The 27,578-nt window shown below is 44.5% G+C and overlaps 1 protein-coding gene across 2 annotated transcripts in view; it reads right to left on the reverse strand.

Annotated features, from left to right (window-relative positions):
• Window positions 1-27,578, reverse strand: part of ARHGEF9 (Cdc42 guanine nucleotide exchange factor 9) — a 221,805-nt gene that overhangs the window by 166,336 nt on the left and 27,891 nt on the right. For both annotated transcript variants that reach the window (XM_056359669.1, XM_056359668.1), the window contains exons 2-4: window positions 24,682-27,416; window positions 16,065-16,212; window positions 13,320-13,429 (exon numbers count right to left, since the gene is read on the reverse strand). In XM_056359669.1, coding sequence (XP_056215644.1) covers window positions 13,320-13,429; window positions 16,065-16,212; window positions 24,682-27,348 — 2,925 coding nt within the window. In that variant the 5' untranslated portion in view covers window positions 27,349-27,416. The remainder of the gene's footprint in view (window positions 1-13,319; window positions 13,430-16,064; window positions 16,213-24,681; window positions 27,417-27,578) is intronic.

Below are 27,578 nucleotides of genomic sequence, written 5' to 3' on the forward strand. Positions count from 1 at the left end.
TTTGCTTTTTCTATTAGAAAGTGTCTGTCTGTGTTTGTGTTGTGGGCTCTTTAGGGCAAACACTGCTTCTTACTGTTTGCACAAGCTCAAAATGACAGGCTCAGTCCCAACTGGGGGCCACAAAGCTATTGTTGAATAACAACAAACACACAGCACAGATATCTCTCAAGCTGTTTTGCTCCCAACTTGGAGCTAAACCACAGGGAAAGGCACCAGCCACGGACTTTGCCCAGCTCCAGTTCTGGGAGACAATGAGGAAAGTGCACCCGGTTCTGCTCCCGGTCATCACTGCACCATCCTGGGCAGCCCAGCTGCCCTCTGGCATGTGGTGTTCATCCCTTCCTCCCAGGTCGATTCATGGGACATGCAGACAGTCATGCTGGTGTGTCAGCATGTCACAGTGGGTAGGAACCTGCTATGGGGGTGCAGCCCAGTCCACAGGCCATATGTGGTACAGGTTTGCCTTCAGGTGGACAACAAAAAGTAAGTCCAAAGTATAGACCCAAAGTTTACATTGCAAGTGGGACTCTGGAGTCTAAAAGCTGGATGGAGGAGCCACTAGACCATGGGTCAAGAAAACAGAGCAGTGTCTCAAGGAAAATCAGCACATTTTTAGAGCCCTGACAAAAAGACTGCAGCTTCATGAGGTTTTTGAAAGCGGACTGCTTCAGCATCTGTACTGTGCATCCAGAGTTTAGCACATGGATCTAACCAGACAGCAAAAGCGTCATCAGCAAAAGGAACACCTAATGTAGATTTGCAGAACATTGCCACATGTTGCAGCCACATCAGGCAAAAAAGCAAATAATGAAATAATAATTGGAAGATGATCCTGACCCTGACTCCGAGGCTGCAGAAGTGTTGCTGCCAGCACAAAAGCCATGGCTCTAACAGGGCAACTGGAGGGGCTGACAAGGGTGCAAAGGGATTACACATCCCCTGCATGGCCCAGGGCTCATCCTTGCAAGGATGCTGCTTCCCAGCGTGTCACAGGCTACTGCAGAATAGAGTGCACGCAACGCCTGCCTTCCTGACTAGAGCTTAAAATTGCACAAAGCCTGCCCCCAAATCAGGCTGAACTGCTCTCAGCCACCCCCATTTCCTTACCCATTCTGTACAAAGCCACGAGGGATCACTGCCTGCCCTTGTGACTCCTGCAGAGGCGGCTGCACCATGCTCGGTGCCAGTGATGACTGGACCGGCACCAGCCTATATGGGACAAATTATGTAAGCTATATGGGAGGCAACTCCTTTCGCACCACCATCAATTACCTGGTTAACCCCAAAATCGCAGCAGACCCACAGCTGCCTACAACAGCGCCGCTCAGCTCAACTGCTCAGCGACAAGCAAGAGTTACCCACCACTAAACTTCTGACCTACTTCTGTGTTGTGTTTCTCCCCCTCCCTGCTCCTGCCCTCAGTCCCCAATTAAATCTGTGTGAGATTTCCTCAATTATCCTCTTCCTGCTAATAGATGTGGAAAGAGGATGCCATAACAATGTATTCCCCTGGCAATGGTTCAAAATAAATCTCAGAATTAATGTTGAAGAGTGCAGGATGTAGGAATATTTTAATTAAACATAAATGTATAGAAACGAGAGTTACATTTAAGAAAGCTGATCTTTTGCTGCCACCACAATACTTAACCTCTCAGCCATGCAGTGAGAATCCTAGTGCTCTTATTTAATTGACAGGCCAATAAATCGGCACTAATCTCCCCTTTCTGTGTAGCTGTGCATGCTGATGTTCAGCTGAGGTCAGCTATTTCAGAATACAGCAATACTCAACTGGCACAACCTAAACAGCAACATGCATAGGAATCTTGTTTGGAAAACATTCAAGTTTGGAAGAAGCAAAGCATCCTAATGGTTGAAACAGACACATACCTACAACAAAACTTGAAAGGGGTAACTAAACAATAAAAATCTGTGGTTGGAAATTTTTGCAGGAGAAAAAGTTTATATATACCTGTGGAAAGAGGAGCAGGAATAGAGAACTCTTATTTGAACACATTAAGTAAGATATTCCGATAGGCACTCACAACTCTGGATGAATATAGAGATAATCTGAACACAATTTCTAATTAAGACAAAAAACATCTATGAGGAATAGGTAATGAACAGTGCCTGGGAAACACTTTGCCCATTACAGAAGATGTGAAGCCTTTGTTCAACTTTATAGGCCCCTTTCGACTCATCCCAGAAAAGTATTATGAGATAAGAAATTGCAAGTCCTCATAAAAAGGAGGCTTTAATCCAATGGAAACTACATCTGTACACCTATAAGCTGCATTTTCCATACCTAAGTTCCTACTTTATCTCCTTTATTTACCTAAAACTGTATCTTGGGCCAGAAACACTACACAATCTCCTAGATTACAAACTGCAATTAAACACATCACTGCAAAGGGAGCTCAGTGTAGCAATACTATAGAAGAAAGAAAAAAGTTTATTTTAAGTCTGGTAGAGAGTAACGTGCAGCATATTAAAGGAAGCCAGACCATATCCCTGCTGCAAATACCCAGTAAAATTAACAGGTAGCATGTCTCTAAGTACGCAGCAAATAGTTAGTAGGATGATCTCAAAATTATTTAGGGCACTGCAGTACTGGATGAGGCTGAAATGAAAACAGATGAAGACTTAAGCTAAGGTAGCAAAGGAAACGTCTCTGCAACAACCTATGAAACCATCTCCCACAGTAAGGAACTGATGGGCTATCCAAGAATCACAGGAGACTGCAGAAACAAAGAGGCCTTCACTGTGCTAGAGATGGACTGAGTAGAAGAAGAAAAGGAAAGAAATTATTTTTTAACTGTTCTCCAGTATTTCTTCATGCTCTGTGTGGGACCTCTATGTTAAAAATTAACACCACCCCTGGGAATGGAGTGCCACCTCTCAAAACCCTAGTCCCCTTCTTGTATAAGAAAGGCAGTAACTCCTATCCCACTGAAATTATAAGCAGCAATACTCTGCTCATCTCTGGAAAAGACACTTTCTCTAAATATCTCCTGAGAGACTCTAAACAAAAAGCTGCAGCTTCCCCTCTCACCTCCCTCCCAACAATGTTTGCTGTATGTACACCAAAGGCCTGTGTTTCCACCTTAATGCACATGTACTGAAGCTATTTCTGGCTGAGAGTGACGTGGCTTTGTTTGCATAACTGGGTTCCCACCTCATGATCTGCCGCTCTAATAGTTTGCAAAATAATAGCTGGAAAATGTCCGATTCCTGAAGATGTGCCTGTAAAGTTCAGTTTGCCTTTATCTTAAGGGCAAAAAGAAAAGAAAAAAGGAGGAAAAAAAGTCTTTCTGCAAAAGCACTTACAAAATGCTTCAGCAAGACATAAACCAAATTGTTTAGTGATATCCAGCTGGGATATGGATATAATTCTTCTCTGTTTTGGGTGAAAGAGTATCGAAACAGAAAAGAAAGCAAAACTCATACAGAAGATAACCATTTTACACTGTGGAGTTTTCAACACTACAGCCAGAGCCACTGTGGACCTGATTTGTAACAACTCACGTCAACCCAAAATATCATCCATAGGAAATGCAAACTTATCACTGATGGTTAAAAACAAAAGCAGAACTCAAAATAGCAGCATTTCAGATGAAGCGAGTATGTCAGTTGGACTACTCTCAACTGTCAAAACTGAGCTGTAATCACAGATCTCTCTTGAGAAATATTTGATATTTGTCCAGTGTTAAAAATAAAAGTGAGTTATCTTAGAAGAGAAAAAGATGGTCCTAATAAAGAATATGGGGAAATAAATCATGTGTACAAAAAGATCTAACCACTGGTTCTTCTTGTCCAGTCCCCAACCACTGGCAAAAGACAGACAGAATCCACTTCTGTAACAACTCTGTCACTGCAAAATGCTGTAGAGGTGGGACTGAACATTTTCCTCATCTGCACAGCTGACTGAGCCAGGAGAATTGACCATTTCTGTTTTAGCACATCCTTATTTTGAGAGTACAAGGGCTTCAGGTTCTTACTTCACTTCCAGCCAAAGCTTTGTTTCTCAGGATGGTGTTGCCTGAGCAAGAACTTCACATCTGGGCAGGATTATTGCTCAGTTTATACTTGAGACATCTCCATTCACTATCTTCCTCCCTCATCCACCACCCTTACCCATCCCTTAAACTTTAAAAGGGCTTGAGGCATTTCACTCTACATACTCTTTGGCTTAGATTACACACAGATAAATGAACACAAGACCCTGAGCAGCTCAATCCCTTACAAACGCTGACTGCGGTAAAGAGAAGGGACAGAGACTGTGGTGGGGAATAGCTCTCCCTCCTCATCTCTAGGAAGAAATTTCTCACCTGCACAAATCACTGAGCTGCCAGAGATGGGAGGGGAGTCTAGAAACATCTCTCTAACGCTGCACTGAAACAACACATCCTGGGAGCTCCGCTCACAGCGTTGGCTGGCCAATTGTGCTGTGTTATACTTCAGCAGAGGAATTACACAGCAAGCACCACAAAGTGCAATTACAGGGAGAACACCTGACAGTACACTGTTCAGCAGGCTTGATGGAGACAAAATAACATACCCATTTGCAAAAGACTGCATTAGCTTAACCATTTCATGGAGCTGCTCTGGAGCTGAAAGCCTCACTGCAGAACACAGCCCAGGTCTGTCATAGTGCAAAGACAGTGGACATCTCCCAGAGGTGATCAAGCCAGCAGTGGCCCACACAGCTGACCATCTGGGAGTCAACACAAGACAACGGCAATCCCACAAGACAGCTTCTGTCAGCACTGCCCTGTGCAATTCCAGGGACATCACTGCCAAGACACCAAAGCACATCACTGCTACAGTGAACCCTTGAAAAGCTTTAATTTACATTTTTCTCTTTGTTTTCCCTGCTTTCTAGAGAATATCACCTGACTGTAGCCCATTTAAGTGCCCAAAAGACAACTGCAACCAGGCAGCCCTGTCACTGCCTGGCAACATGCTGTTCACTATTCAGCTCAGTCCCTTCCCCAGCATTATGCTGACACTGATTTGGTGTATCCACTTCCACATCTAAATATCTCAGAGACACCAAGTACCCCTACAGCATAGAAAGTCTCTTCAAAAGACAGTCCCAGGTCACTGTGTGGCTGCATTGGGACCTGCTTGTTTCTCCAAGCAAGGCTAAACTCACCTAAAAAATTGGAAGCATGTCAAGAAACCAAGAGTTAAGGAGCACCCATCATACCAAGGGCAGTGGTGGAGTTATTTCTCTTTTAGATATGTAAGTTCTTGTATGAGGAGGAGTGTACAGGGGAATCATTCAGTACTGACTCATCTCTCTTGCAGGCATCTGCTTCTTGGGCATCCCACTCCAGCTGCGGTTTACAGCTGGCCTTTTCTGGCTTGCAGTAATTATTTTGCTTCACTTTTTCTTACCAAATCATATATAGCATCACTGAGGAGAAACCCTACATTTGACACCACCACGCAAAGCAACAGCAGACAAGCAGAACTGCAGAAGACAACACTTGATTAGCATGTAGATTTACAGGAAAATACATCTTGACTTGAGAAGTGACCAGAGCCCAAGCAGCTCTCCAGTATAAGTTAAATCCACAGCTGAGGGCAAGAGTGGTTCAAGGCCAGCGGCCAGAGACTCCCCTGAAGGTGATCGCCAATGGCCACAGGTCTGGTGCTGTGTCCCAGACAAGGGGGTGGTTTCTCTGATACTGTCTTATGGTGGTTCAGGCTCTGCAGCCTCTCCTGCTCTTCAAAGGACACTGCAATGCATCCTGCTGATGCAGAGTTTGTCTTGGTACTGTGATGGCAAATGGTATTTAATACTGGTAACAGCAGTACTGCAACCAGCCATTATTCCACCCTTTTTCCAGTTGCACAGGGCTGCAGCTGCTGATCCTATCACACCAGACAAAGCTAACACAAAATGTCTATTCTTGTTCAGGTAAGACTGATCTTTCAAGGTTTTTGGACAACAGGATAATATATTTCCCTAGATATTAGAGACTGAAAGAGATTTATTAGGGGAATTATTCTTTATATTCTGTGTGGTCCATTAAGAGATGAAGTTTTCCCTGATTCATCAAAGAGCTCATTGCAGGCTGCATGATTTCACTAATATAATACCTAGCTTCCCTTTGCAGCTCCTCATTCTGTTAATTTTATACTCATCATTCTCCAAGTACAAGCACTATGGTGGGTTAATGGCCCAAGTTTAATTCAGGTATGAAAACCACTGTAATTCCATAGGACAAAACCAGGGACAAGATTAGAATATTTATTCCTATCTGTGGTACTAGGTAGTGGCAGTTTGATACCCAAACCCTACTTCAGCTTCTTGATTTCAAAGCACAGAGCAAAATCCAGCCAAAGTAACTGCACCTTCCCTGCAAGTGCCACACTTCCACATGCCAGTCAAAGCATCACAGCAGTGTGGCTATGTGCACTGTATTTGTTTTTTATCAACACATCCCCTCCACATGACACAAGTATCATCAGATTAGATAGGCTGAGGAAAGGAACAGAAGGGATGGTCCCAAATCTTCCTTCCAGGCTGTCAATGGAAACAAATCAAGGGCTTTGGACACAGCATGGTATTGCACGCAGCTCACAACACCACAGGAACCTAAGAACAGCCCTCCCACCACCACACTGCAGCTCTCCATCACTGGAGCCAAAGGGGAATTGCCCTTGGCCATGTCAGTCTGATGATGCAGTGAAGCGCTCTGGACCTCATCTCTGAGAGTACAGGGAGCCACATACATGGTAACTCCTTCCCCTTCATTCCTTGATGAGTTTCTGGATGTATTCACCTAGCCAGTGACCAGTGGCTTCAGCAGCACTTCTGTGTGGAAGATGCATCTCAGAATCACATCTTAGCAGCTACACAAGAGTTTTTAAAGCTACGTATGACCTGTGCTTTTGCCTCTCCCTCCCAAATTTAGCTCCCTTTCAGCTAAATACAGGTGACACTGCAGTGGCCTTGAATCACAAATGCAGCCAGAGCTTAGGAAGCACTACAAAAGCATTTGTTCCAATATTTACTCAGAGATTTTTCATGCTACACCTACCACGGACTTCAGTTTATTGAGAACATAGTGCACTGGGGAAGGGCAAACCACACAGACTATATACTGCTGCCAAGCAAAATGTCATTAAGGTTTTAGCAATGCAACACAAATTGAGTTTACATTAAAGCTTCTTTTGTATGAACCATATCCCAGAGTGAAACAGTGACCGAGCTGAGCAATGAGTTGAAGCAGAGCAACCAAGGTAGAACTACTGAGCAATAGGGAAAAGGCACTATTCCAAGCTGATATTTAAGATGAGGATAGAGAGCTTAATTTGAACTTTAGAAGAGGTGATTATGTACAGTCACCATTATACATGCATCTAATACTATGTGGGATGCAGTACCTACCACCTGCAGTTGCACAGAAAACACCCCAAGGTCCAATTGCACCAAAGACCATCATGAACTGGAAGCTGAGATTCTTCTTAATACAGGCTTACATGTAACCTCTAAACAGCTGAGAACCTTTTCTAAGCCTGGAACTTCAAATCTCTCTCATGCTACCCAGAATTCAGAAGTTCACCATTTCATTATTTCAAGTTTCTTCCTGGATGGATTCACACTCACTGAAGCCCTGTCTGTCCCCAGGTGTGGTGGATGGTGGAGAAACACCCATGCTATGGCACTGTTGGTGTAACACCAACAAGGCTTATGCCCCCCAGCACTGCTCTTACAAAACCACAGCACTCTTTAAATGTTATTTCTAAGCAAGACAAAATAACCAGAGCATGGTAAGTTTGTAAGTACTGCTCACTTCTGGTACTAGGAATCCTAAAGTGCATTTTGCACTAATACTCACTGCAGTCACTGGGGAACAAGTTCAAAGCACGGTCCATTCATGCGAAATGGATGCAAATGGGTTTAGGGATGACCTAGAGTTCACCGGAGACTATACACATTCATTCAATGCTCTCTGTGCTCTGACCAGTTCATAAACTAAATCGGATTAGACACATCAGACCTCAGGTGCTTAAAAGGCTGCCCACTGCTGCAAACCCCACTAATTCAGACAGCCTTGCTGAGCACACTTCACGCAGACAGATGGGGACCATATAAGCATTAGAGAGTGATGAGGCTCTGAGACAGGGGCATCAGGATCTGTCAGCCTGGACTGAATCGCTGTTTCCTCCTTGAATGAGCAAGCTGATATTTTTTTTTTTATATAACAATACTGCACAGACAGAGTTTTTCAGAACTTGTAAAAAAAACTTATAAATGCCTAAGAGTGGCTTCATGGAGGAAAGCAATGGAAAAAACTACAACAAGATTTCAGAGCACTGTTAAGTAGAGCAGCATAGTAAGTTTATCAAGATATAAAACAACCTCCCCCCAAAAATATACAGATCAGGCATAGCCTGCCAGCAGAAGTACTGAATTAGGGAGATTCAAAGAGCATGTGTTTTCCTGGCAGCCCTCATATGTGCATATAAACCTCTTGTAACCACCACACTGATATTTAAACTAATTAGCACTAGGAAAGCCATGGGACCATGCTTTTCTATCAGCCTATTCACATGGACAGAAGGACTGAAAAATGACAACGATTAAATACAGCTCACGTACCAGAATGCAGCAGTCCATGATCCTGCCACACCCCCTTCCTCCCCTAAGTAGCAAGGCAAGAGAAATATGGTGCAGGACACATTTCACATAGAAAAAAAAATAACCCTACTAAACAAAATGCTCACTCAGCATTACACTAGAAGATAAAAATAGAAAGCAGGAGAGCTGGTACTGAATATCAAGCAGTGTTCCCTATTCATTGCAGAACAGCGTGAGCAAGAGAACCCAAATCAACCTCTCCTTCACTCCGTTCCCTTCACTCTTGTTCTCCTGGACGCTGCACATTGTTTGAATTTCCTGTTACTTATAAACACACCAGTGGGGAATTAGCTTTGGGGAGCTGTAAACTCATACATCCACCATCACTGCAATGGCAACGCCCCACCAGCCTCTGAAAACAGCTCATGACTTAGAGAGGAGAAAGGACAGACTGGGTTAGTGGGGGGTTGTGAATATTCAACACTGTTACACAGCTGGACTACCTATTAGTAGTACAGAGGATGTCAAAGAAGCTGGCTCTCATGCAAAGCTTCCATTCTTATTAATTAGATGGTGGCCTCCTCCATCATATACATTTAAGTTTTATACATCCTCCATCATATACATTTAAGAGCACACAGGGCATGAAAGGGAAAAAGTAGCAAGAGCACAGGATTGTTTACAATCATCTTTGCTAAGCTAAAAAAATTAAATCTCTAGTCACAGATAAGATAGAATCAACCCACACATGCCTCCACACACTGAGAGGATGGTTCTGCTTTTAGGATGGGCTGCACCTCCTTCTGGAGCATGTCCCCACAGCACTCGCCTATGGAAAGAGCTGAGACGACTTGGACTGGACAGCAAACTAGAAGCAACAAGTGCCTTCATAAACAGCAGCAGAGATGGGTGATTTGGGTCAGAACAAAGTCAATCCAGGATGGGACTGTAATCCTCTGCTTCTGGCATCCAGACCATAAAGCATCTCCCAGAATTGCTCTGGGGCTAGAGAAAGTAACTCCTTTCTCCCCTTGTCCATTGTCCCCAGGGATCAGCCATGTCTCACCTGGCAGAACCTGCCTGAGGGTAAATCACAGAAGCGTGACAGATGCCAAGGGCCCTGTCAGAGCTAGGGCAGCCTTTCAAGTTACTCTTTGGTGTTTCAGGAGTCTGCTGCAGCAAAGCCACATTTTTGGGCACCCTGAGGTCCTACACAAGTTGGTATCAATCGTGCCAAACTGGTCCCATAAACCCAAAGGCTCTAAGTGACCCAAGTGCTAAAATAAAATGCTTTGCACACAAACTGTTTCAATTCAGAGTTTTTTCCAGGCTGAGAAGTGTACTTCTGGAAAAAAAAAAATAAATACTGAAAGCTTTTAAAAGTTGCCTCAGTTTGACCCAACTTACTTTTCTCCTGCTCCTTGAAATTAGGAGAGAAATAAAAAAATAAAAAAAAAATTGCATGGCTCTACATGTACCACCCTCTAGTGCTTCAGTTTTCTTATTCTCACCTCACCTACAAAGCAGGAACAATAAACCTTACCTACTCCATAGAAAGTTCCTAAAGCTTGTGCCCAGACTTGCAGACACTCACTTGTTAGGACAGCTTGGGAGTGACTGATAGAAGAAGAGAGCCATGAGCAGTAAGAAAACACACAGGTTTGTGCATGCTCATGTGCACTCCTAGGATGAAGGTGAGATGGAGAACAGGATTAGAATCTTGCCCTTCTATCCTTTCCTGCAGCCACCACTTACTTCTGCAAGTGCCATCCCTGCTTTCTGAGCAGATGGATCAAGATGCAGCCAGCTGCAAAATGATGTACGCCGTTACCAGATGTGACAAACAACAGTGACAAACAGTGGTCTTGACAAGGGGACTTCCTCCTTGGGCTTAGGTTCAACCTCTCAGCCCAGACTTCTGGGCTAACATGTAGTTAAGAGATGCCGTTTCTAAATCACATATACAACTCTAGCCAAATAAAAAAAAAAGAAGAAAAAAAAAGAGGAAGGGGAGGGGAGAGGAACAGGGGAAAGCTTTCTTGCCAAAATCTCCACATTGCACAGAGCAAAGAACAAGCAGCCTCCAAGGGTTCACAAGGCAGCTGCATTTTTGCACGACAGAGTGATACCAATACTCTTTTTGCACAACAACCCACATCTCTCCAAAGGCCAAGATGGTACCAATGCTGCTAAGACAAGCCTGACACTTCATTGGTCTCCTCTTGCTCTCTTTCCACCTCACACATTCCCATTCAAGATCAGGCTTAGTTTCTGCAGAAGCCTGGCCTCTGGTTTGGAAGTATAAATCACTGTGCTAGCTCTGCCACCCGACTGGTTGTCATCTGTCAATGAACACACCTGACAAGAGATACCCAAGCCCACAAATCTTACCTCAAATTTATAAATCTTTCCAAAGAAGAAATATCTTTCTGGCTTTACAGACCTGTAGATCTTCACTCGGCTTGGGGCAAAGGCAACAGATGGATTTTCCAGCACTGCTATTGTAAGCCACATGTATATATTCTACTCTTGCAGCACTTATAAACCCCAGCACAGGCTTCACACCTGCCTGTTTGTTGTAATTCAGGCTGAGCAACAACCTGCCTAATGGCAGCACTGAACAAGTCTCCAAGGGCATCTTGATCAGCACCCAAAACCAATTCTCTGTCCCAGTGATGTACGGGCCTTTGGCACAAGTGTGTCAGAGCTGAACATCACACACAGGTCTCTGTGCTCATGAGAAGCTTGCTTCCCTTTCCAGTTCCACTTCCTTCCTAGGTATCACCATTGCAGAAGCAAAGTTTCTTAACTAACCCTTGCCAAACTTCAGCAGTATTTTTGGTTTGCTGAAGTTTCATTTTTCTGCTGCCTTTGTAAGGGTGCTTTAATGTCAGGCTCTATTTGTAATCAGAAACAGGTCTCGTTTTATTGAGATGACTCAGAACACAGACCATTTTTTTTCTCATATATTCAGTAGCAATATTGTGTCAAAATGGAATAGCACCTTGGTTTCCAAGCAGGGCCTGAAGGACAGCTATGGAGGCTGCAAAACATATGGCTCCTCTTAAAAGATTAAGAAATTGCTTGATTAATCAAGGTAGACCAAACATATCGATGCACTGGCCAGCACCAGATCCTGAACATAGAAATGGTTTATATGAATAACACACATGATGATACTCTGAGGTAGGGCTTGCAGACTGTATGAGAGGATACTTCATTACTGCAACAGCAGCTCTGCAGTTGCCTGCCTTTATTCTGGCCCTGAGGACAAACAACTCTATTGGATTTGGATAATTTTATCTTCCAGGAGCTTAAATGTTCAGCATGCCTTAACTGAAACAGCCTTCCTGAGACAAAGGTAGCAGTCTACATCTGGGAAGTAAAGTAGGACCCAAAAGGGAAGGTAGAGAAAAGGAAGGGCTGAAATCCTTGTCTATATATCCTCTGGCTTGTATCTCAGCCCACAAAAAATCAGGAAAGAGAAGTGATGCAAGATGGCATTCCAGAAAGTCACAAGTGACTGAAATACCAGTGGTCCATCCCTGCACGTGTTCCCTGGAAGCCAATACCCAACACAAACAGGCTGGAAAAGTCAGTCTCACTTAATGCCACCTTACTGCTTCTATGATGGAAAAAGAGACACAGAGGCCAGGCCCTCCTCTCCCTGGAAATCATATTTCAGGAAGGCAGTTCATCAGGTATCAAAGGGAAAAATAATACAATAAAGGACTGGGAAGGAAGGGCAGTAACAGGGAGGGGAAAAGCCACTGAGACACAACTGCAGAAGGTCAGTTCCCCCTCTTTATTCTAGCAGGGAAATTCCTGGCTCCCAGATCATCCTTTGTTCGCCTGCCCTAGAGGAACAAGAAGGGCTAAACCTCTTCTGCCTTCTTCACTAGAAGACTCTTCCTGCATCACATTAGATGCCAGCTAGCAAATCTATTGGGTTTTGGACAATCCAGAGCCTTATGTGTTGGGTACCAGTGAAACCAGACTCATAAATAACACAAATCTGAAACAAGACTATGGAATAACCAAGTTCTCCATACTTCAAACACACAACACAGCACAGATGAAAAACAACCGCCCAACCAAGCAAGGAAACATATCAGACAAATGGTACAATTTTTGCCATTTTTTCTGAATTTTTCCCAGAAATAGACATGGACATCCTCAGGCCCACAACAGCTTTTACTTCCTCTACTAGAGGAACCATTCACAAAAAAGGAACAAAGCGAATTGTGCCTGTATTTGCAAAACACTTCAGGAAAGAATCAGTGATATGAATTTGTCACTGAGATGGTGCTGGCAGCAGTACCAAACCCAAAGGTCACATGATTAAAGAGGAAACAAAAAAAAAATTAAAATCACCAAAACCACAGAGTAAACCTATATAGGTGATCTGAGACATCACAGTTCCCTCCACCTGCAAGGAACATTCAGCCAAAGAAATGGGAGGCCCAATGCCTCCGTTAGACCACAAAGCCTCCAATATACATTGAAGGGAAACTAGTCCAGGGGGAAAGGATAATGCACCTATTCTTTTATTGCTACAAAATGACTCTAATAAAAATCCCTGTCTGTGGCTGAAGGAACCACAGACTCAGAAAGCTGTTAGTAAAGCATATTGTTAATAAAGCATATTATTAGTTACCAAGGCTAAACATGCAGCAGGTAAATACTTACCCCTGCAGCAGGCAGAGGCATATTTCAAACACCTTACCCTACTGATTTGCAGCTTCTCAGCTCCAGGCTTGAAGAGGTTCCATCGACGTCCACCGTTCCTGCAGTTCCCGCGCACCTTCAGAGTCTTTGAAGCCTGTTCGTTCTCAGCTGCCAGGATAAAATCCACAGGAAAAAAAAAAAGAAAAAAAAAAAGGAATGACAAAAGATAAATGCTGTGCTTTAGCTCAGGCTGGGGGCGGAGGCTGTTCTTTTAAATGAAAGAAACAAAATTGTTTGCAAGAGACTCATTCAACCTCTTCTTTAGAAAAAGAGAGCAGAGAGTATATTTAGGTGCTTTATTCAGTGCTCTTGGGATACAAGAAAAATAGTGCAGCTTGGGTACTACAAAAACGCAGGCACAAACTAAGAGCCCAGAGCCAAATTCAGAGGTGGTGTAAGCAGGTGGGGTCAGACAAGCTGGGTGTGGAGCCAGAATACTCTCCCAGGAGCACCAGGCAGCACAAGCACCTCATCTGCATGCACCAGTATTAAAAGTGCAATAGCTCCTTGGGTCATAACTGCTAACAGCACCCCTGCAGTTTGGACCTGCAGAAATCCCAGCTTTACAGTTGCTGTGGTCCATATGATGCAATGCCTTGAAAAAGAAACAGCTCCTCAAATTTATGCAGAAAACAAAAATGGAAAAGTCCATAAAAGCTGTTTTTCAAAGAAACTGGGCTACTTCTCACCCCAAGCATTTCAGGCCAATCCCTCACAGATACAATTCTGATCCAGCTTTAAGCAAGCAATCCCATTTACACCAAACCTCAGCCTGGCCTTACAGATGGTACATACCCAAGCACAAAACAGCTTGTAAAGAAGAGGCAAATGGTGGAAGAGAGCTGGCAATTCACATTTCAAAATTAAGCTCTACTTTTTTCTAATCAACCCAAATTTTCAGCTCCCCATCCTATCCCTCCTTTCCTGGGGTGAAGCTGCCGTTCTGTGTGAGACTGGGGTTTTTCCTCCCACATGTGGCAAGGTTAGATTTTAATCCCTTCTTCTGTTAGATTCTTCATGTCCCCTATCCTGGAGTGACAGCCACTGGGAGGAAGGAAACGGAGCTGAGTACCACTCATGTGCACCCACAGCAGCTGCCAGCACAGGCTCCTGTCAGCAGGTGCATGTGGTCCAGGCTGCGCACATACGTGTGCCTGGGTATGCATACACACACCCACGGGTGTTCCCATCCCCTGGAGGCTCGTCACCCTGCTCATGAAGAAACACATTGACAGAAAACAGTGAAATTCTGGAATTCTTCCCTGAAAGATGCACAACACTAATTTTCTTTTTCCCAATACACCTTTAACCCAGGCAGAGGTTTCAGACTGTGTCAGTCCTGAGGGGTTTAAAACCAGATAACAAAGGGTAAATGGTCCCAGGCTTTGGGAGAGTGGAGATCCACAGCCCAGCTCCTAGGGTTCAAGTCACCTTTACTTACCAGGGTAAAACACACACACACACACACAACATGCTCCCTGTCCCCACATCAAATAGGTGGGGACCCTGCTGCAGCCCTAGCATGGCTGGGTGGGCAGCAATCCTGATTTTCTTCCAGCGTTGCTGGGAGAGAGATTGCACTGAGACCTATTTCCTAAACACGATGCTGACGCAGGCAGCCTGCTGTTATTTTTAGCAACACGCGTTTCACTTTCTAGACTCTCAGAAAATCAAGCTGTAGTGCAAGTGCCGATTATAGCAGGAGGCTGCTACCAGGCTCCAGAGGCAATGTGCCGACATAGTAGCACTCAGGAGCGACGTGCAAACACAGTAATGCTCACATTGAGAGATGCATGTGTTATTCCCCACGTGCTAGAAACGTGTGCACCCCAACAGAAGAACCATCAATTAAAGAGGCAGCCACTTTGCCTTTTCCTTCCTAGTTCTTAACCCTGATGTGCTGCCACCACCCATTAACCACTTGGATCCCTAGCATGCTCCCGAGCAATGCCAGCACAGTCTGGCAGCATTCCCATACTTGCCCATTGCTAAATCACAGGATTCCTGGTGTCAGCAGCATCCCTTCAGGAAACAATTTCCTTACCCTAATTATCAATCTTTTTAATTAGAGGTTCAAAGAATGATGTCATCTATTCAACCACCAGCGTGTTTACCTGCCAACACAAGATCCTTCCAGCAAATACATTCTGTAGTGTTCTCCCTAGCGTCATTTTGAGCAGGACAAATGCAGAGGATAGCTCATCATAGCCTTTGGCTTACGAGATGCTCTTCTTGATCAGGAAGATTAACCAAGTGCAGGAGAAAAAAAAAAAAACTTCACTTCTTACTGTGTTTCCAAACAAACATCAGACTTGAGTTGTGCTCTCAGTATCCATCACCACTTGCCACCTCCAAATGTAAGTACTAACAACAAAGGCTGCTAAGAGGACAGAAAGCCAAGAGGAAACTACCAAATGAAAACTCACACAGAAGTTGCTGAACAGCTTTTACACCTTATGTGCCTATCTGTTCATCTTCTCGTAACTATAGGGACTATGTTCGGAGACATTAAAAAGAAAAAAATAGCCTTATTTCATAAATACACCGCATGCAAAAAAAGAGTTTATTAGCTAGCAAGAAACTCCCTAGCATGAGGCTATCAGAGCTCCCTCACCTGGCTCCCGGGTTGTAAGAAACATGGATGCAAGCCTCATTTCTGACTTTTCAAATCATATTGCCCTTGGCTTTCTTTACAGGCAAAGACCAGAAAACAAACCTGGGACAAAAACACAAAGCTACTCACCACGTCTTCTGAGCAAGTGCTGCATGCGCCCTCCCACCTGGTCCAGCCCCATTGGGGTGCTCTGGGAGAGGGGTTCAGAGCGACATCTCTCCACAAGGACTTTGAAGGGTGGCGCTTGTGGGGACGGTTGAGAAGGATGAGACATCGGCTGGCAAGAAAAGAGTCGGAGAATAATTTTACCAATATGTGTCAAACCTCAGACAAAGCAATCACAGAACATATAATAATACATACAACTTTCAGGACAGTGCAACACACTTTAGAGCTTCTCGCTGCAATCTGCAGCAGCTTCATTTTTTTTTAACTGAATGGTTAAGACTTGCTGGCTCTGGTGTTGGAGTGCCCCAACTCTGATTGTATGGGACTCATAGCTTGAGCACAGCTCATGGTGTGTAAGTCCAACAACTTCCAGTAGCACTTCGCTGCTAAGGCACTTCTGAAAGTAACATGTAATGGAGATGTCTGCTTTCTGCACAGCATTTGGCTACTCTCACACCACCAAGTCCCAGAAGGAGCACAGACAGGGAGTGAATTAGATGGTGCTGAGGACCCAGTACTAGCTAAAACATTTTGGGTTGGCTTCACAAGGTGCAGTGAGGGCTGGCTGCTTTCTAAAAGACAGCAATCCAACTATCAGAGATAACTTGGTTGGCAGGATGGGGCCTCACCTGCCCGCCCCATGCCACAGTGCCTAAGCAAAGGTCCAGGCCAGGTCTGGAGATGGTGGCCAGGGTCAGCTAGATTTCAGATCATTAGGCACATCTGTGGTGATGAAGCAGATCCAAAGTAAAGCAGGTGAGTCAGTTTACACATCAAGGGCAGACACAGCCCCGTGATCATCAAGCAGACCTATGGTGATGAGGCAGCTTCAAGGTCAAGCAAAGAAATCAGGCCCCAGGTTGGTGTCTAGCCCAGCAGGGCCACGGCCAGGCAAAGGCACAGCTATGGCTGAGCAGGAGACCAGAACTCCTCTCATGTGTCTCAAGAAAGGATTGAGTGCTTAAGGTAGAGCTTAAATGAGCGGCCAGGCCCATGGGCATGGTGTGGAGGTCCCAGGTGAAACTGCCTAGGGTCACTAAGAGCAATTAATGCACTCAATCACTGAGAGGCAAGCAGTTGGGAGTCTGCTTCAATAGACACTCCTGAACTGAACTACCAGATGCATCCTTTGGTGGCCTACAGGAAACAGCAAAATGAAATTCTGGATTTTTTTTCCAGCTATCAGTCACCACTGGTCTCCATGTACAGCCATGCTCAAGAGACACATAAGAAGTGGAAAATGGAACAAGACGTTTTTTCAGAAAGACTAGCACTTGAAGGACATAGTCATGGAGTAAAGCAACAAGTTTGCAATGGTGAGGTTTAGGAGAACAGTCTGTTTATGTGTGTGCTCATCCAGCAGCGTAAATAATAGGATCTGCCCATGCAGATATAAAATGCCTATATCAAATACAAATAAAAAAAATAAACAATAGGATCTGCCCATGTTATTATAAAAATAAAAACTACAAGTTCTTAGAATAAATCTGGGATACACATAAAAAACAATTCCTGCAAAACTCAACAGTCTTTCTGATAAAAAGATCTATGTAAAAGTGAATTAAATTAGTAACAGGATGTCATCTTCCTCATTCCCAAAAATCTTAACAAAACACTCCCTTCCAGGTACTTCCAGAGGTCATATAAGGTCTTTTCCAATTCCATAAACAGAAGCTTACAGATGGTCTATGAAAAGGACAGGCGGTGGATAAACGTAACAGCATTGCTATTATTGCTGTGCTGCTGGAATCACTGGGAGGGTACAGAGAACCTTCTGGAGAAAGGAAGGACTCTTCATGTATAGATGGACTTGAAGCGCTTTGGTCGAATACATAACCACAAAAGAACATATCAGACCCATGGACTGTCCTCCTTCAAAAGCAGAGCCTTGTACCACTTAGCTGCTAACAAATGTCTAATACAAATGCACTCACCCTCCTGCAACCCAATACCTGTAAAATCAAGTCTCTTTATAAGCACAGCTGTTTTTCTTTCACAATGCTTCCCACCAACCCTACATCTTTTCCTGGTGGTTTCTGGTATGACTGGGGATATGTACCTAGCTGCTTGCATATGCTCTCTAATGTTTGTAGCACCTACTACCACAATTTTGGGGTTGTTTTTTTCAATTATTATAGTGTGCCTCATGTCCAGGGAGAACACAAGTTACAGCCCTTACCAGGTTTCAGATGGTCCAAATGCAAGGACTGGGCAAACCACAGCACTTCAAAGAAAACTGGGACCTTATTCTCTGCAAATGCCCAGATATGTTTTTAGCAAAACTAAAACAATTATTTTTCCTGAAAGATTCACAGAGGAGAAAGCAGAAGTTATCACAGCAGTTCCTCTGGAAGCTGACCGATAACAACTGCTAACAAGACAGTGGTCAAACACCCCAGTTACATCTTAACATTTGGTAACATTAATCCAAAGAATGAATTAGCATTTATAGCTAACTTGAGAAAAACACTGGAGTTTTCCTCCGTTTTGGGTGACTCCAACTTTTATTATTCTATTTCAGGAAGAAAATATCCTGAAAGAGACAGCTAGTACAGCAATACTTTGCCAAATGGAATTTTCTTTTTTAGAAAAATCACAATTCAAACTCCTACTTTACATCTTCTGCTCTGTGACATGTGAAACCCTGGAAGTCTTGTGTATAATGTAGAGTCAAAAAATCAGCAGAAAAATCAGTTTACAAAGGTCAGGAGAAGAAAACAGGAGGTGCTCCTCACTGGAAGGCTTCTAGCCTTAATTAAGAGACAGATCTGTCATACTTCCATGGCACTGCTAATAATGGGGTGCCTCATATGGTTTAGTGTATCTGTCCCCAAGACTCCAGCAGCCCCAGTTTTCACTGATGTGCTGTTCTCTTACAGATGAAGAACAAAGCAGACAGGGTATAATTACCCCAAAGGCACAGCGAGAGTCTGTGGATGAATTAAGGCTTGATCCTCACTCCCTACTCCCAGCACTAGCACTGTGTCCAGTGACCCAGTATGCTTCTCTGGACTGGCTAACAGCTGGGAGGAGGTAAAAGCCAAAGAAAACCTTCCACCTAGAGAAGCTGTGGACACATAGACCCTTTAGCATATAGGCCAGCAATGCCCAGTGGTCCCCATTCATATCACCACTCTGACGGCACCAAAGATGGCAGGAGGGGGCCTGTTGTAAATTTGAGGCTAGAAACTAGATGAAGGCAAGACCCAAAAAGTATTTTAAGAAAAACACGTGGAAATCTGAATTAACTATGTGTTCAGTGGCTGGTTATATATACATGTAAAGCCTATCAGCTTTGCAAACTAAACCTGCCTTTCCCTGACAATGCTAAAAATATGTTTCCCAAAAAAAACCCTACCCCACTATAGACAGCACTAAATACGGGCTTTAATTCAAGATTTTGCTAGCACCTCGTGGTTATTAAAAATACAAAAAAAAACCCAGCTTGGAGATAGGCTTTAGAGGTTTTGTCTCCTCTAAAAATAAGATGATTGTCAGACATAACCACACTAAAAGCCATAAATACAACGAATCTTCATTCTACAACTAAATCATACCTCACTACAGACAGGAGTACAGGGCTCCTGGCAACAGCAGGATTTGGAAAGTAAAGTACTATTTCTTAATTTGGAAGGACTATGAAGTCTTTTATAAGCACAACTACCAGCAGTAGCTGAGATACAACCCAGTTTACTGCCAATAACCAGGAGATGAAGAGAGTCTGAAGATCAGCTCTCAGAATTACCTATTTCCTGCTTAGTGTCATTCAACAGAGTGGGGAGGGTAAAGACAAATCCAACTCAGCAGTCCCATTTCTGCAGCTGCTCCCAGAATGTTCTGTAGCAGAGAGACAATAAAACAATCTCAAGCCAAAGGTCACTATCAGAACTTGTTGCACATCACTTGCAATTTCTCATCAAACACAGAAAAAGTTGCTGTATCTTCCTCTTGTGAAAAAGCACTTGCAGCTGCTGCACTGAAGTAAAACTCCAAACTTGTGGGAGGATCTGAGATGTGCCCCAGTTATCACAGAGCAAATCTGCAAACACATCCTCTGGCATGAGCACACTCAGGCAAATCAGTAATCCTGTGCTTCCAGTTAGACCCACCACACAGGGAGAGCCTCTCAGTTTCCCACACAGAGCAACACAGTGTGCAGCTATTGCACAGAAATCACAAAACCTAGTAACGCCATGAAAGCACTGATCCTGCTCCATCAGTATGGGCTGCTCACGCTCCACAACAGGGAGCACCTTTATGGCACCTGAACAGGTTGGCTCCTAAGTACGGGACCCAGCAGAACAAAGTCAATGGCTGCTCAAAGGAAACATCTGCAACCATCTGCTGTGATGCTTTACAGCATAAGTGAATTTGATCAGACAGCCCTTACAGGGCTCTGAAAGCAAACTGCTTGGGAAATGTGGGAGCATGTGTCGGCCTGGCACCTCATCTCGTGGGACAGACACCTTTTGCCCAGCTTGACAAGTCTGTAGCAATCTCATTTTCACACTTCTGGCAGTCAGAGTTCCCCAGAAAACGGCATCACAAAACCAACTGGTGTCTATGTGCAGCCACAACAGCCAGAAGCAAGCTGCAGTCTGCAAACCCTTTGGAGACAGAATTCAAAATCTTAAGGAAAAAGGTAGGGTTTTGTGTTCCGTAAAAATAAAGTCTTATTTCACAAATCAGCCAGCAGAGGGCATAGAAAGACTGCAGTGAAAAGCCTCTGCTCCTGCACTGCAAGAGTGACACAAACCAAAACGCTCCACAGTGCTCACTCAGTCCCTGTGCATGCCCCTGAAACGAGCAGAGAGGATCTCCCTGCCAGCAACAAGCCCAAATCAAGTTTCTGGTTCCAAAAACTCTAAGCTGATGCCTCAGATATGAAGTCAGATGCGTACTTTGCAACCTTTCCTCACGTAATTCCCAAAGGAGGCATCAAATCCCCTACAAACCCTGTCCAAGGGCTATTTTGAAATAGGTCGGTATTTTGAAACCCCAATGGAAAAGCCAGAACCACAAAGTAGTCTATGTGGTATCAAAGCTTCCTTCCAACTAAGCATTATCTCAAACTTCTGGAAGTGGTCAAATACAACTTCTGGGGCTATGCCTGACTCCCTGCAGCAACATTCTCCCTGTTGGGAGGCTGTGGTGTTTTCAGAGGTGGGATGAAGATAATTCACTTCAGTGGGGACATGAAAAATGGAAGCTTCTATAGTTTGCAACCGTCCAAAACCTAGTAAAACCTCCATATCATCTTTCAGTTCATTTCTCATATCTATCTCTCAAAATAAGGAAGACACTTTCATTTCAGCATTGCAGCAGTGTGAACGGTGAGATCAGTAATTCATTTCCCATTAACAGTCTATTTTGACCTTTCCTGTTGTTTCAATTGCTCAAAATGTTTTTATCTCCACGGTTTCTGAAGTTCCCAGAACAAACAAGAAATTGAGATGGGGTCTGAAAGCAAGTAGGCCGGGGGACAGTTTGAGAAGCAAGTGGCCTTCTACCTTTCTACAGCTGCTCTTATTAAACGCTGCTGCAATGCTATTTCCTTTATAGCATTAAGATCAAATCCTGTTGAGCTGTTACTTGCTTATAACATCGCTCAGCCCCTGCTCGAAGATATTAAAATTTTAAAAGGCAAGACTAGGAAAGCAAGAAACAGGAGCATTAATTGCAGGAGAGCACGGCTAAACAGATTTGCTGTACTGCTAGGACCAATGTGCAGGTCCCCTAAAACCTGCTCCAGCATCCCTTGTGCTACACCAGCCTCAGTCTCTGATACCATCTCCTAAGAGTTTCAGGCAGGGAGCCTTAGTGAGAACCATCGCTTTTGTGCTTTTTGTGTGACAACATATAGTTGTTTGGAAAATATTTGCTTGAGCTATTCCTGCTAGTGCTAGCACACTTTAAAACTGGCAGAACACTTGCTTACAGCAGCTGACCAAGGCAAGGCACACTGTCCTGGCAACACCTCTCCCTACTTGTGTTTGAGCATTTCACTTGAAATACAAATCCTTCAGCTAATGCGGAACAGCCTGGAGTGGAGGCAGGAGGGCCAACAACTGTCCTGGGGAACAGGTGCCAGCAAAGAGATGGATTTAGCCCTAAAACAATAAGAGGCTGGAGTCCACTGCTACTGTCACGCTCAAGCTGAAGTTACTCCTCTTGCATGTTTATTTTTGGTAAAACGTTTCCGAGTGCCGCTCCCTGATGAGAGATAGGCAAGCAAATCCCTTGGGTATCTCAGGACATTTGTTACTGGAGCTGCTGGGAGACTCTCTAGGTCCATTCCTATCCAGGAGTATCCCTCCTTTAGCCTCACTCTTGACCGCTCTAGGTTTGAAGCTGCTGCCATAGCGCTGTCCATTTCTAAACCTCTAGTCCAAGCTTCTGGGATGCAGAGGGTGTTTACAAACCAGGGCATGCTGTATGCTTTCCCTTCAATCCCACTGCTGCTTTCTGCCTAGTGAGGCAGCAGGCCTTCCGTGAAGCCGGAAGCCACGGCAGTCAGGAGGTCATACTGCTATCGCCACACTCGATGGGAACTCGGGGGAGGTTTCCTGTCCAGTTATCTCAAGCACCATATTTAAGTTTCTTGGTAATGTTTGTAAGCTGCAACAGCTGAGCAGGGACTTACCGCATCTCCTGTTCACACAGCTGACCTGGGAAAGCGCTCAGATTTTGCCCTAAGAGCTCTGCGATTGGGCATGCAGACATTGCCCTCAGCTAGTAGAGATGTGGCTGCTCTGGGAAAAGAGTGCCAATATTTTGCTCTGCTCCACTCAATCCTTCCACGCCTCTGTTATCTTGGTCCTGCCCAGAACACTTTCAGCTTGGTCCTTGTGAAGGAATATCAAAGTACAGCGCTCTCATTCAAGCTCCTCCTGGAAACATTTCTTCTAGAGACCACAAGAAATGACTAACCACTATTCACTCTACTTCGTAAGTGCCTGGAATTACAGTGAGCTGTCTTTATTTTTTTGTATTACACAAAATTGAGCAGAAAAACAAATCCAGGAATAACTAACAATGGTACTGCTCATTTTAGCTGCAAGTCAGTTGTTCAGATTTTTTTCCCCCAGCATTTCTAATCTGCTGCCAATTTTCAAACACTTCCCCTCTTGGCTCAGAAGTTAGTGACCCCCTTTCCAACAGTGAACAATGTCATCACCTCTGTAACACCTCTGGTCTCTCTAAGCCCAAAAGGAAAGGAGAACGTCTCTTCACAAATCGACCAATTTCCCTACCTGGCACCTTAAAAAAAAAAAAAAAAAAGTCATCATTTCAGCCTCAGCTGATCAGCAGGAACCCAAAAGAAAACAGCTGGGCTTCCCCCTGCGTCCTACCATCATTTGTCCACAAACCTATACTGATTCCACAGCTGGCACAGAGTGACATGAGCCTGGCACAGCTGGTAAGACTGCTGCCGCTCACAGATTTCTGCTCCACACAGAGATACACATGCAGGTGCTACAGTGATGGGCTGAGAGTTAATGAGGAGGCCTTTTCTCATCCCACATGTATAACTTCCTTATCCATGGGACTTCTGAGGTTTCCTAGCATTAAGCCGGACAAGACAAGACAGATTTGTAATACCCTGAACCTAGTCCAAAATGCAATGTCCACTTAAATGTTCTGACAATTATAAGGGCTTTGAAAGTCTTGCTTGTAACAGACAGGAATGTCATAATCAGAGCCACCACCACTGCCCACCTTTCACTTAGGGCTGGGTACCTAACATCCCAAAAGGCTATGTCATTTTGTCTAGAGACAGATGCAAGGCAGCTCTGACCAGACCCCCACTTGGCATGTAGTCGCATCAAGAAGGCATTTCTCTCATATTATGTATGCAGCAGCCCTTTAGCAAGGCTTTCTGCTACAGGCTCAGCACCAAGCTGTTGAGGCCCCGCAACTTCTGACAGGTTTGGGGGAGGGAGAGAGCTCATGTATTGCTGCCAGAGAAATGATCTGATGAGCTCTACAAGACACAGGCCTTCTTTTTTTCTTTTTTTTTTTTTCTCCTGTCCTTGCGCTTTGTGCCAGGACTCTGACTGGTATTCTAGATACTGTGTTGTAACCAGCATTCCTAATAAAAATCAATGACCACCACCCCTACTATTTTTTTAGGTAAGAAAACACAAGGGCTATAGTGCAATTGCTGAATGCCATTTGTCCACTGCACACTTCAAAACTCTGAATTTGTCAGAAGCACTCTTCTTACGAGTTTCTACTTCAAAAGAACTGAATGCAGAAAGGGAAAAAATTAAAGGTAGTGCCTAGAAATACACAAATTTATGCTACAGCCCTCTTCTAGAGGCACTGATACAAATGGCCAGAGAGTCTTAGGAGGAGCAACTCTGGAGGTTTACACTAATAGCTCAGGGATATGCCAGTTAACTGACTCCTCTGGGACAGATACACAAGCTGTGACTATTGCCATCATTCATGGTGGTCTACTTAACTGAAAATCGCAATAAAAGATATATAAAATTGCTTTCAAGTGCAAACAGTCTTCCTAAGATGTATAACAGCATCATCTTATTGAAAACATTATAGCAAAAGTTACTCATACCTTTCCATTTTTGAGCCGTCCAGAGGAGACGATTCTAGAGACGTGCACTTGGAACGGACGGCACTTGTCATTACAGTTAAACTGTTCCACTCTGTCCATTATCTCTACAGAGTTTTGTTCTACAAATGAAGCAGTTCCACGCTTTTTAATGCGGCAATCAGTCCGCTCTAAAACCTGTCCTTTAACTGTTGAACATTTTAAAAAAGTCACTACAGAAAAGTCAACATCAGCAACTGGAGAACAGTCCAGGTCGACAGCACTTAGATTATTCACAGGAATACCTTGAGAACATGGCAGGTTCCTGTCCATGACCTCTGTCTTCTCCAGAGTACTGCCAGTGTCTTGCATCTCTTCAGTCAAGGTTGTCTGTGGAAGGTGGATCAGAGCCTCAGTCACTGCAGAAGAGTCACCATTGGCAGCTGGAGAATGGCCCAAGTCCACACTATCCAAATTATCCACAGGAAGATCTTGAGAACATGGCAGGTCCTTGCCCACAACCTGTGTCTTCTCCAGAGTACTGCCTGAGTCCTGAATCCCCAGCTCACCTCTAGACAAGTCTTGCAAAGGCAGCTCAGGATTTCTCAAGTCCTGCATATCCAGTTCTGTCTTTGAAAGCTCCTGAGCCACTGCTGGAAACAGATCCATGTCTTTAGCAACCACTGGAGCATAAGCCACGTCCTCAGTATCAAGTTTAGTCAGCAATGCCTGTGGAAGGTGGATCAGAGCCTCAGTCACTGCAGAAGAGTTGCCATTGGCAGCTGGAGAATGGCCCAAGTCCACACTATCCAAATTATCCACAGGAAGATCTTGAGAACATGGCAGGTCCTTGCCCACAACCTGTGTCTTCTCCAGAGTACTGCCTGAGTCCTGAATCGCCAGCTCACCTCTAGACAAGTCTTGCAAAGGCAGCTCAGGATTTCTCAAGTCCTGCATATCCAGTTCTGTCTTTGAAAGCTCCTGAGCCACTGCCAGAGATGGATCCACATCTTTAGCAACCACTGGAGCATAAGCCACATCCTCGGTATCAAGTTTAGTAAGCGATGTCTGTGGAAGGTGGATCAGAGCCTCGGTCACTGAAGAGAAGTCACCATCCACAGCTGAAGAATGGCCCAGGTCCACAGTATCCAGATTATTCACGGGAAGACCTTGAGTACGTGGCAGGTCTCCACCTACGACCTGTGTCTTCTCTGGAGTACTGCCTGAGTCCTGAATCTGTTTAGTCAGAGTCGCCTGTGGAAAGTCATTGATCAGATCCTCAGAGGTGTCTCTAGTATTTAGCTCAGTGAAAGAGTCATCTGCAAGCTCTGGTAGGTGGGAAATGGAGGGTTCTGGCCCAAAGGGAGAATGTGATGTTTCATTAAGTCTATCATTCTCGCTGCCCAGGGCAGAGGAACCAATGTCTTGTGTCACTTCTGTGGTTTTGCAATGCTGCATGGGCTCCTTCCCCACCAAACTCTCAAAGCTCAGATTATCCCACGTGCCTGAATCTGGGGACTGCAGACATGCACCCACCGTGCAGAAGGGCCTTGTACTCTCATTCTCGATAACCAAGCCCTCTTTGTGGGAGGTAACATCCTGTCTCCAGCTTCGGAAACTCCGCTGAGGCCTTTTCTCATCAGGTGAAAATGCCCTTGAGGAGCCTCGCAGCCTCCGAGCTGCCTCAGCCACACTGGTCAAGAATCTCACAACACCCCCAAAGTGAGTGGCTTTGGTTGCACTGTTTGATTTTTTCCGCTGGCTGAGATTCTCCTCACATCTCGTATCAAAGTCAAAATAAGAAGCAGAATGATCAGTTGTATTTTCTAAGTTCTGGAAATTGGTTTCAGCCCTTTGATCTGGAAGCTTTGAATTATCTTTGCTAGTTAATGAAATTCCTTTCAGATAGCTCCAGACATCAGAGCTTCTTCCTCTTCTGCTCTCCTGTGGGAGCACAGTACACCTCTTTTGATTGTCCCCTTCTGTAATTGCAGGGTTCTTAAAGTTTTCAAAATTCAAAGACTCGCTCCTTCTAGCTGGTATTCTGTGGCAGTTACTATCATTATCTTCACTGTGTAATCTGACACTAATATCCCTGAGACATTTACCTTCATTGGCATCAATTTCAGGAATGCTGATATTCAGATCTATGTCTTCAAAAGAAGAATCCAAATCATCAATGTACCCCGCATATGAGTGGCGGGAGGGCCTCCGACTGTCACCCAGTTTCTTAACCCTGTAGACAGCTCTTTGCCCACACACGTGATGGTCCTCTTCAGGGTCACAAGCAACCTGGCCTCCAGATGCTCTCAAATCCACATTCTTAGGCATCTTGGAGGTTCTTCCCTTTTTTAATGGCCTTACCCTGTCCATGAAGGATGGTTTTTTTAGCTCTGAGACCTCAGAGGTGACTCCCAGTAGAATCATGGACTGGGGTCTTCCTTTATTTGCAGACAGTCCTTTCCTTCGTCTAACAAAATTCCAGATCCGGTTGCCCTTGGTCGTCTTCTTATACCTGGGTGCTTCCCCCTGTTCATTCGGGTTTGCATTGCTGGAGGTGCAGTGCTCAGCACCACAGACCTCCAACCCATCACCACTCCCTTCCTCCATGTTTGCTTGGAACATCTTGTTTGCATACCCATTGGGAGCTATCACGGGACCAGTATGCTGGCGACCCTCTATAACTTCCATCGCCCTGGCTTGCAAGCTGGTATCAGGGGTCACAGATGCATTGTCTTCAGATTGTTTTCTTCACAAGACTTAAGGAAAAAAGAACAAAGGAATGCAATTAGAAGCAGAAGGTTTTTTAGGAGACACATTTGTTAAAGCATCACAGGGCAACTCTTACCCCAGTGGCAGTGGCAGTTTTGCCATTGATTTCAGTGAGGCTAAAATTTTTCTCCCAAACCATATAAATTTTA

Source organism: Falco biarmicus, chromosome 14 (assembly GCF_023638135.1).
Source record: "Falco biarmicus isolate bFalBia1 chromosome 14, bFalBia1.pri, whole genome shotgun sequence".
NCBI classification, from domain to species: domain Eukaryota; kingdom Metazoa; phylum Chordata; class Aves; order Falconiformes; family Falconidae; genus Falco; species Falco biarmicus.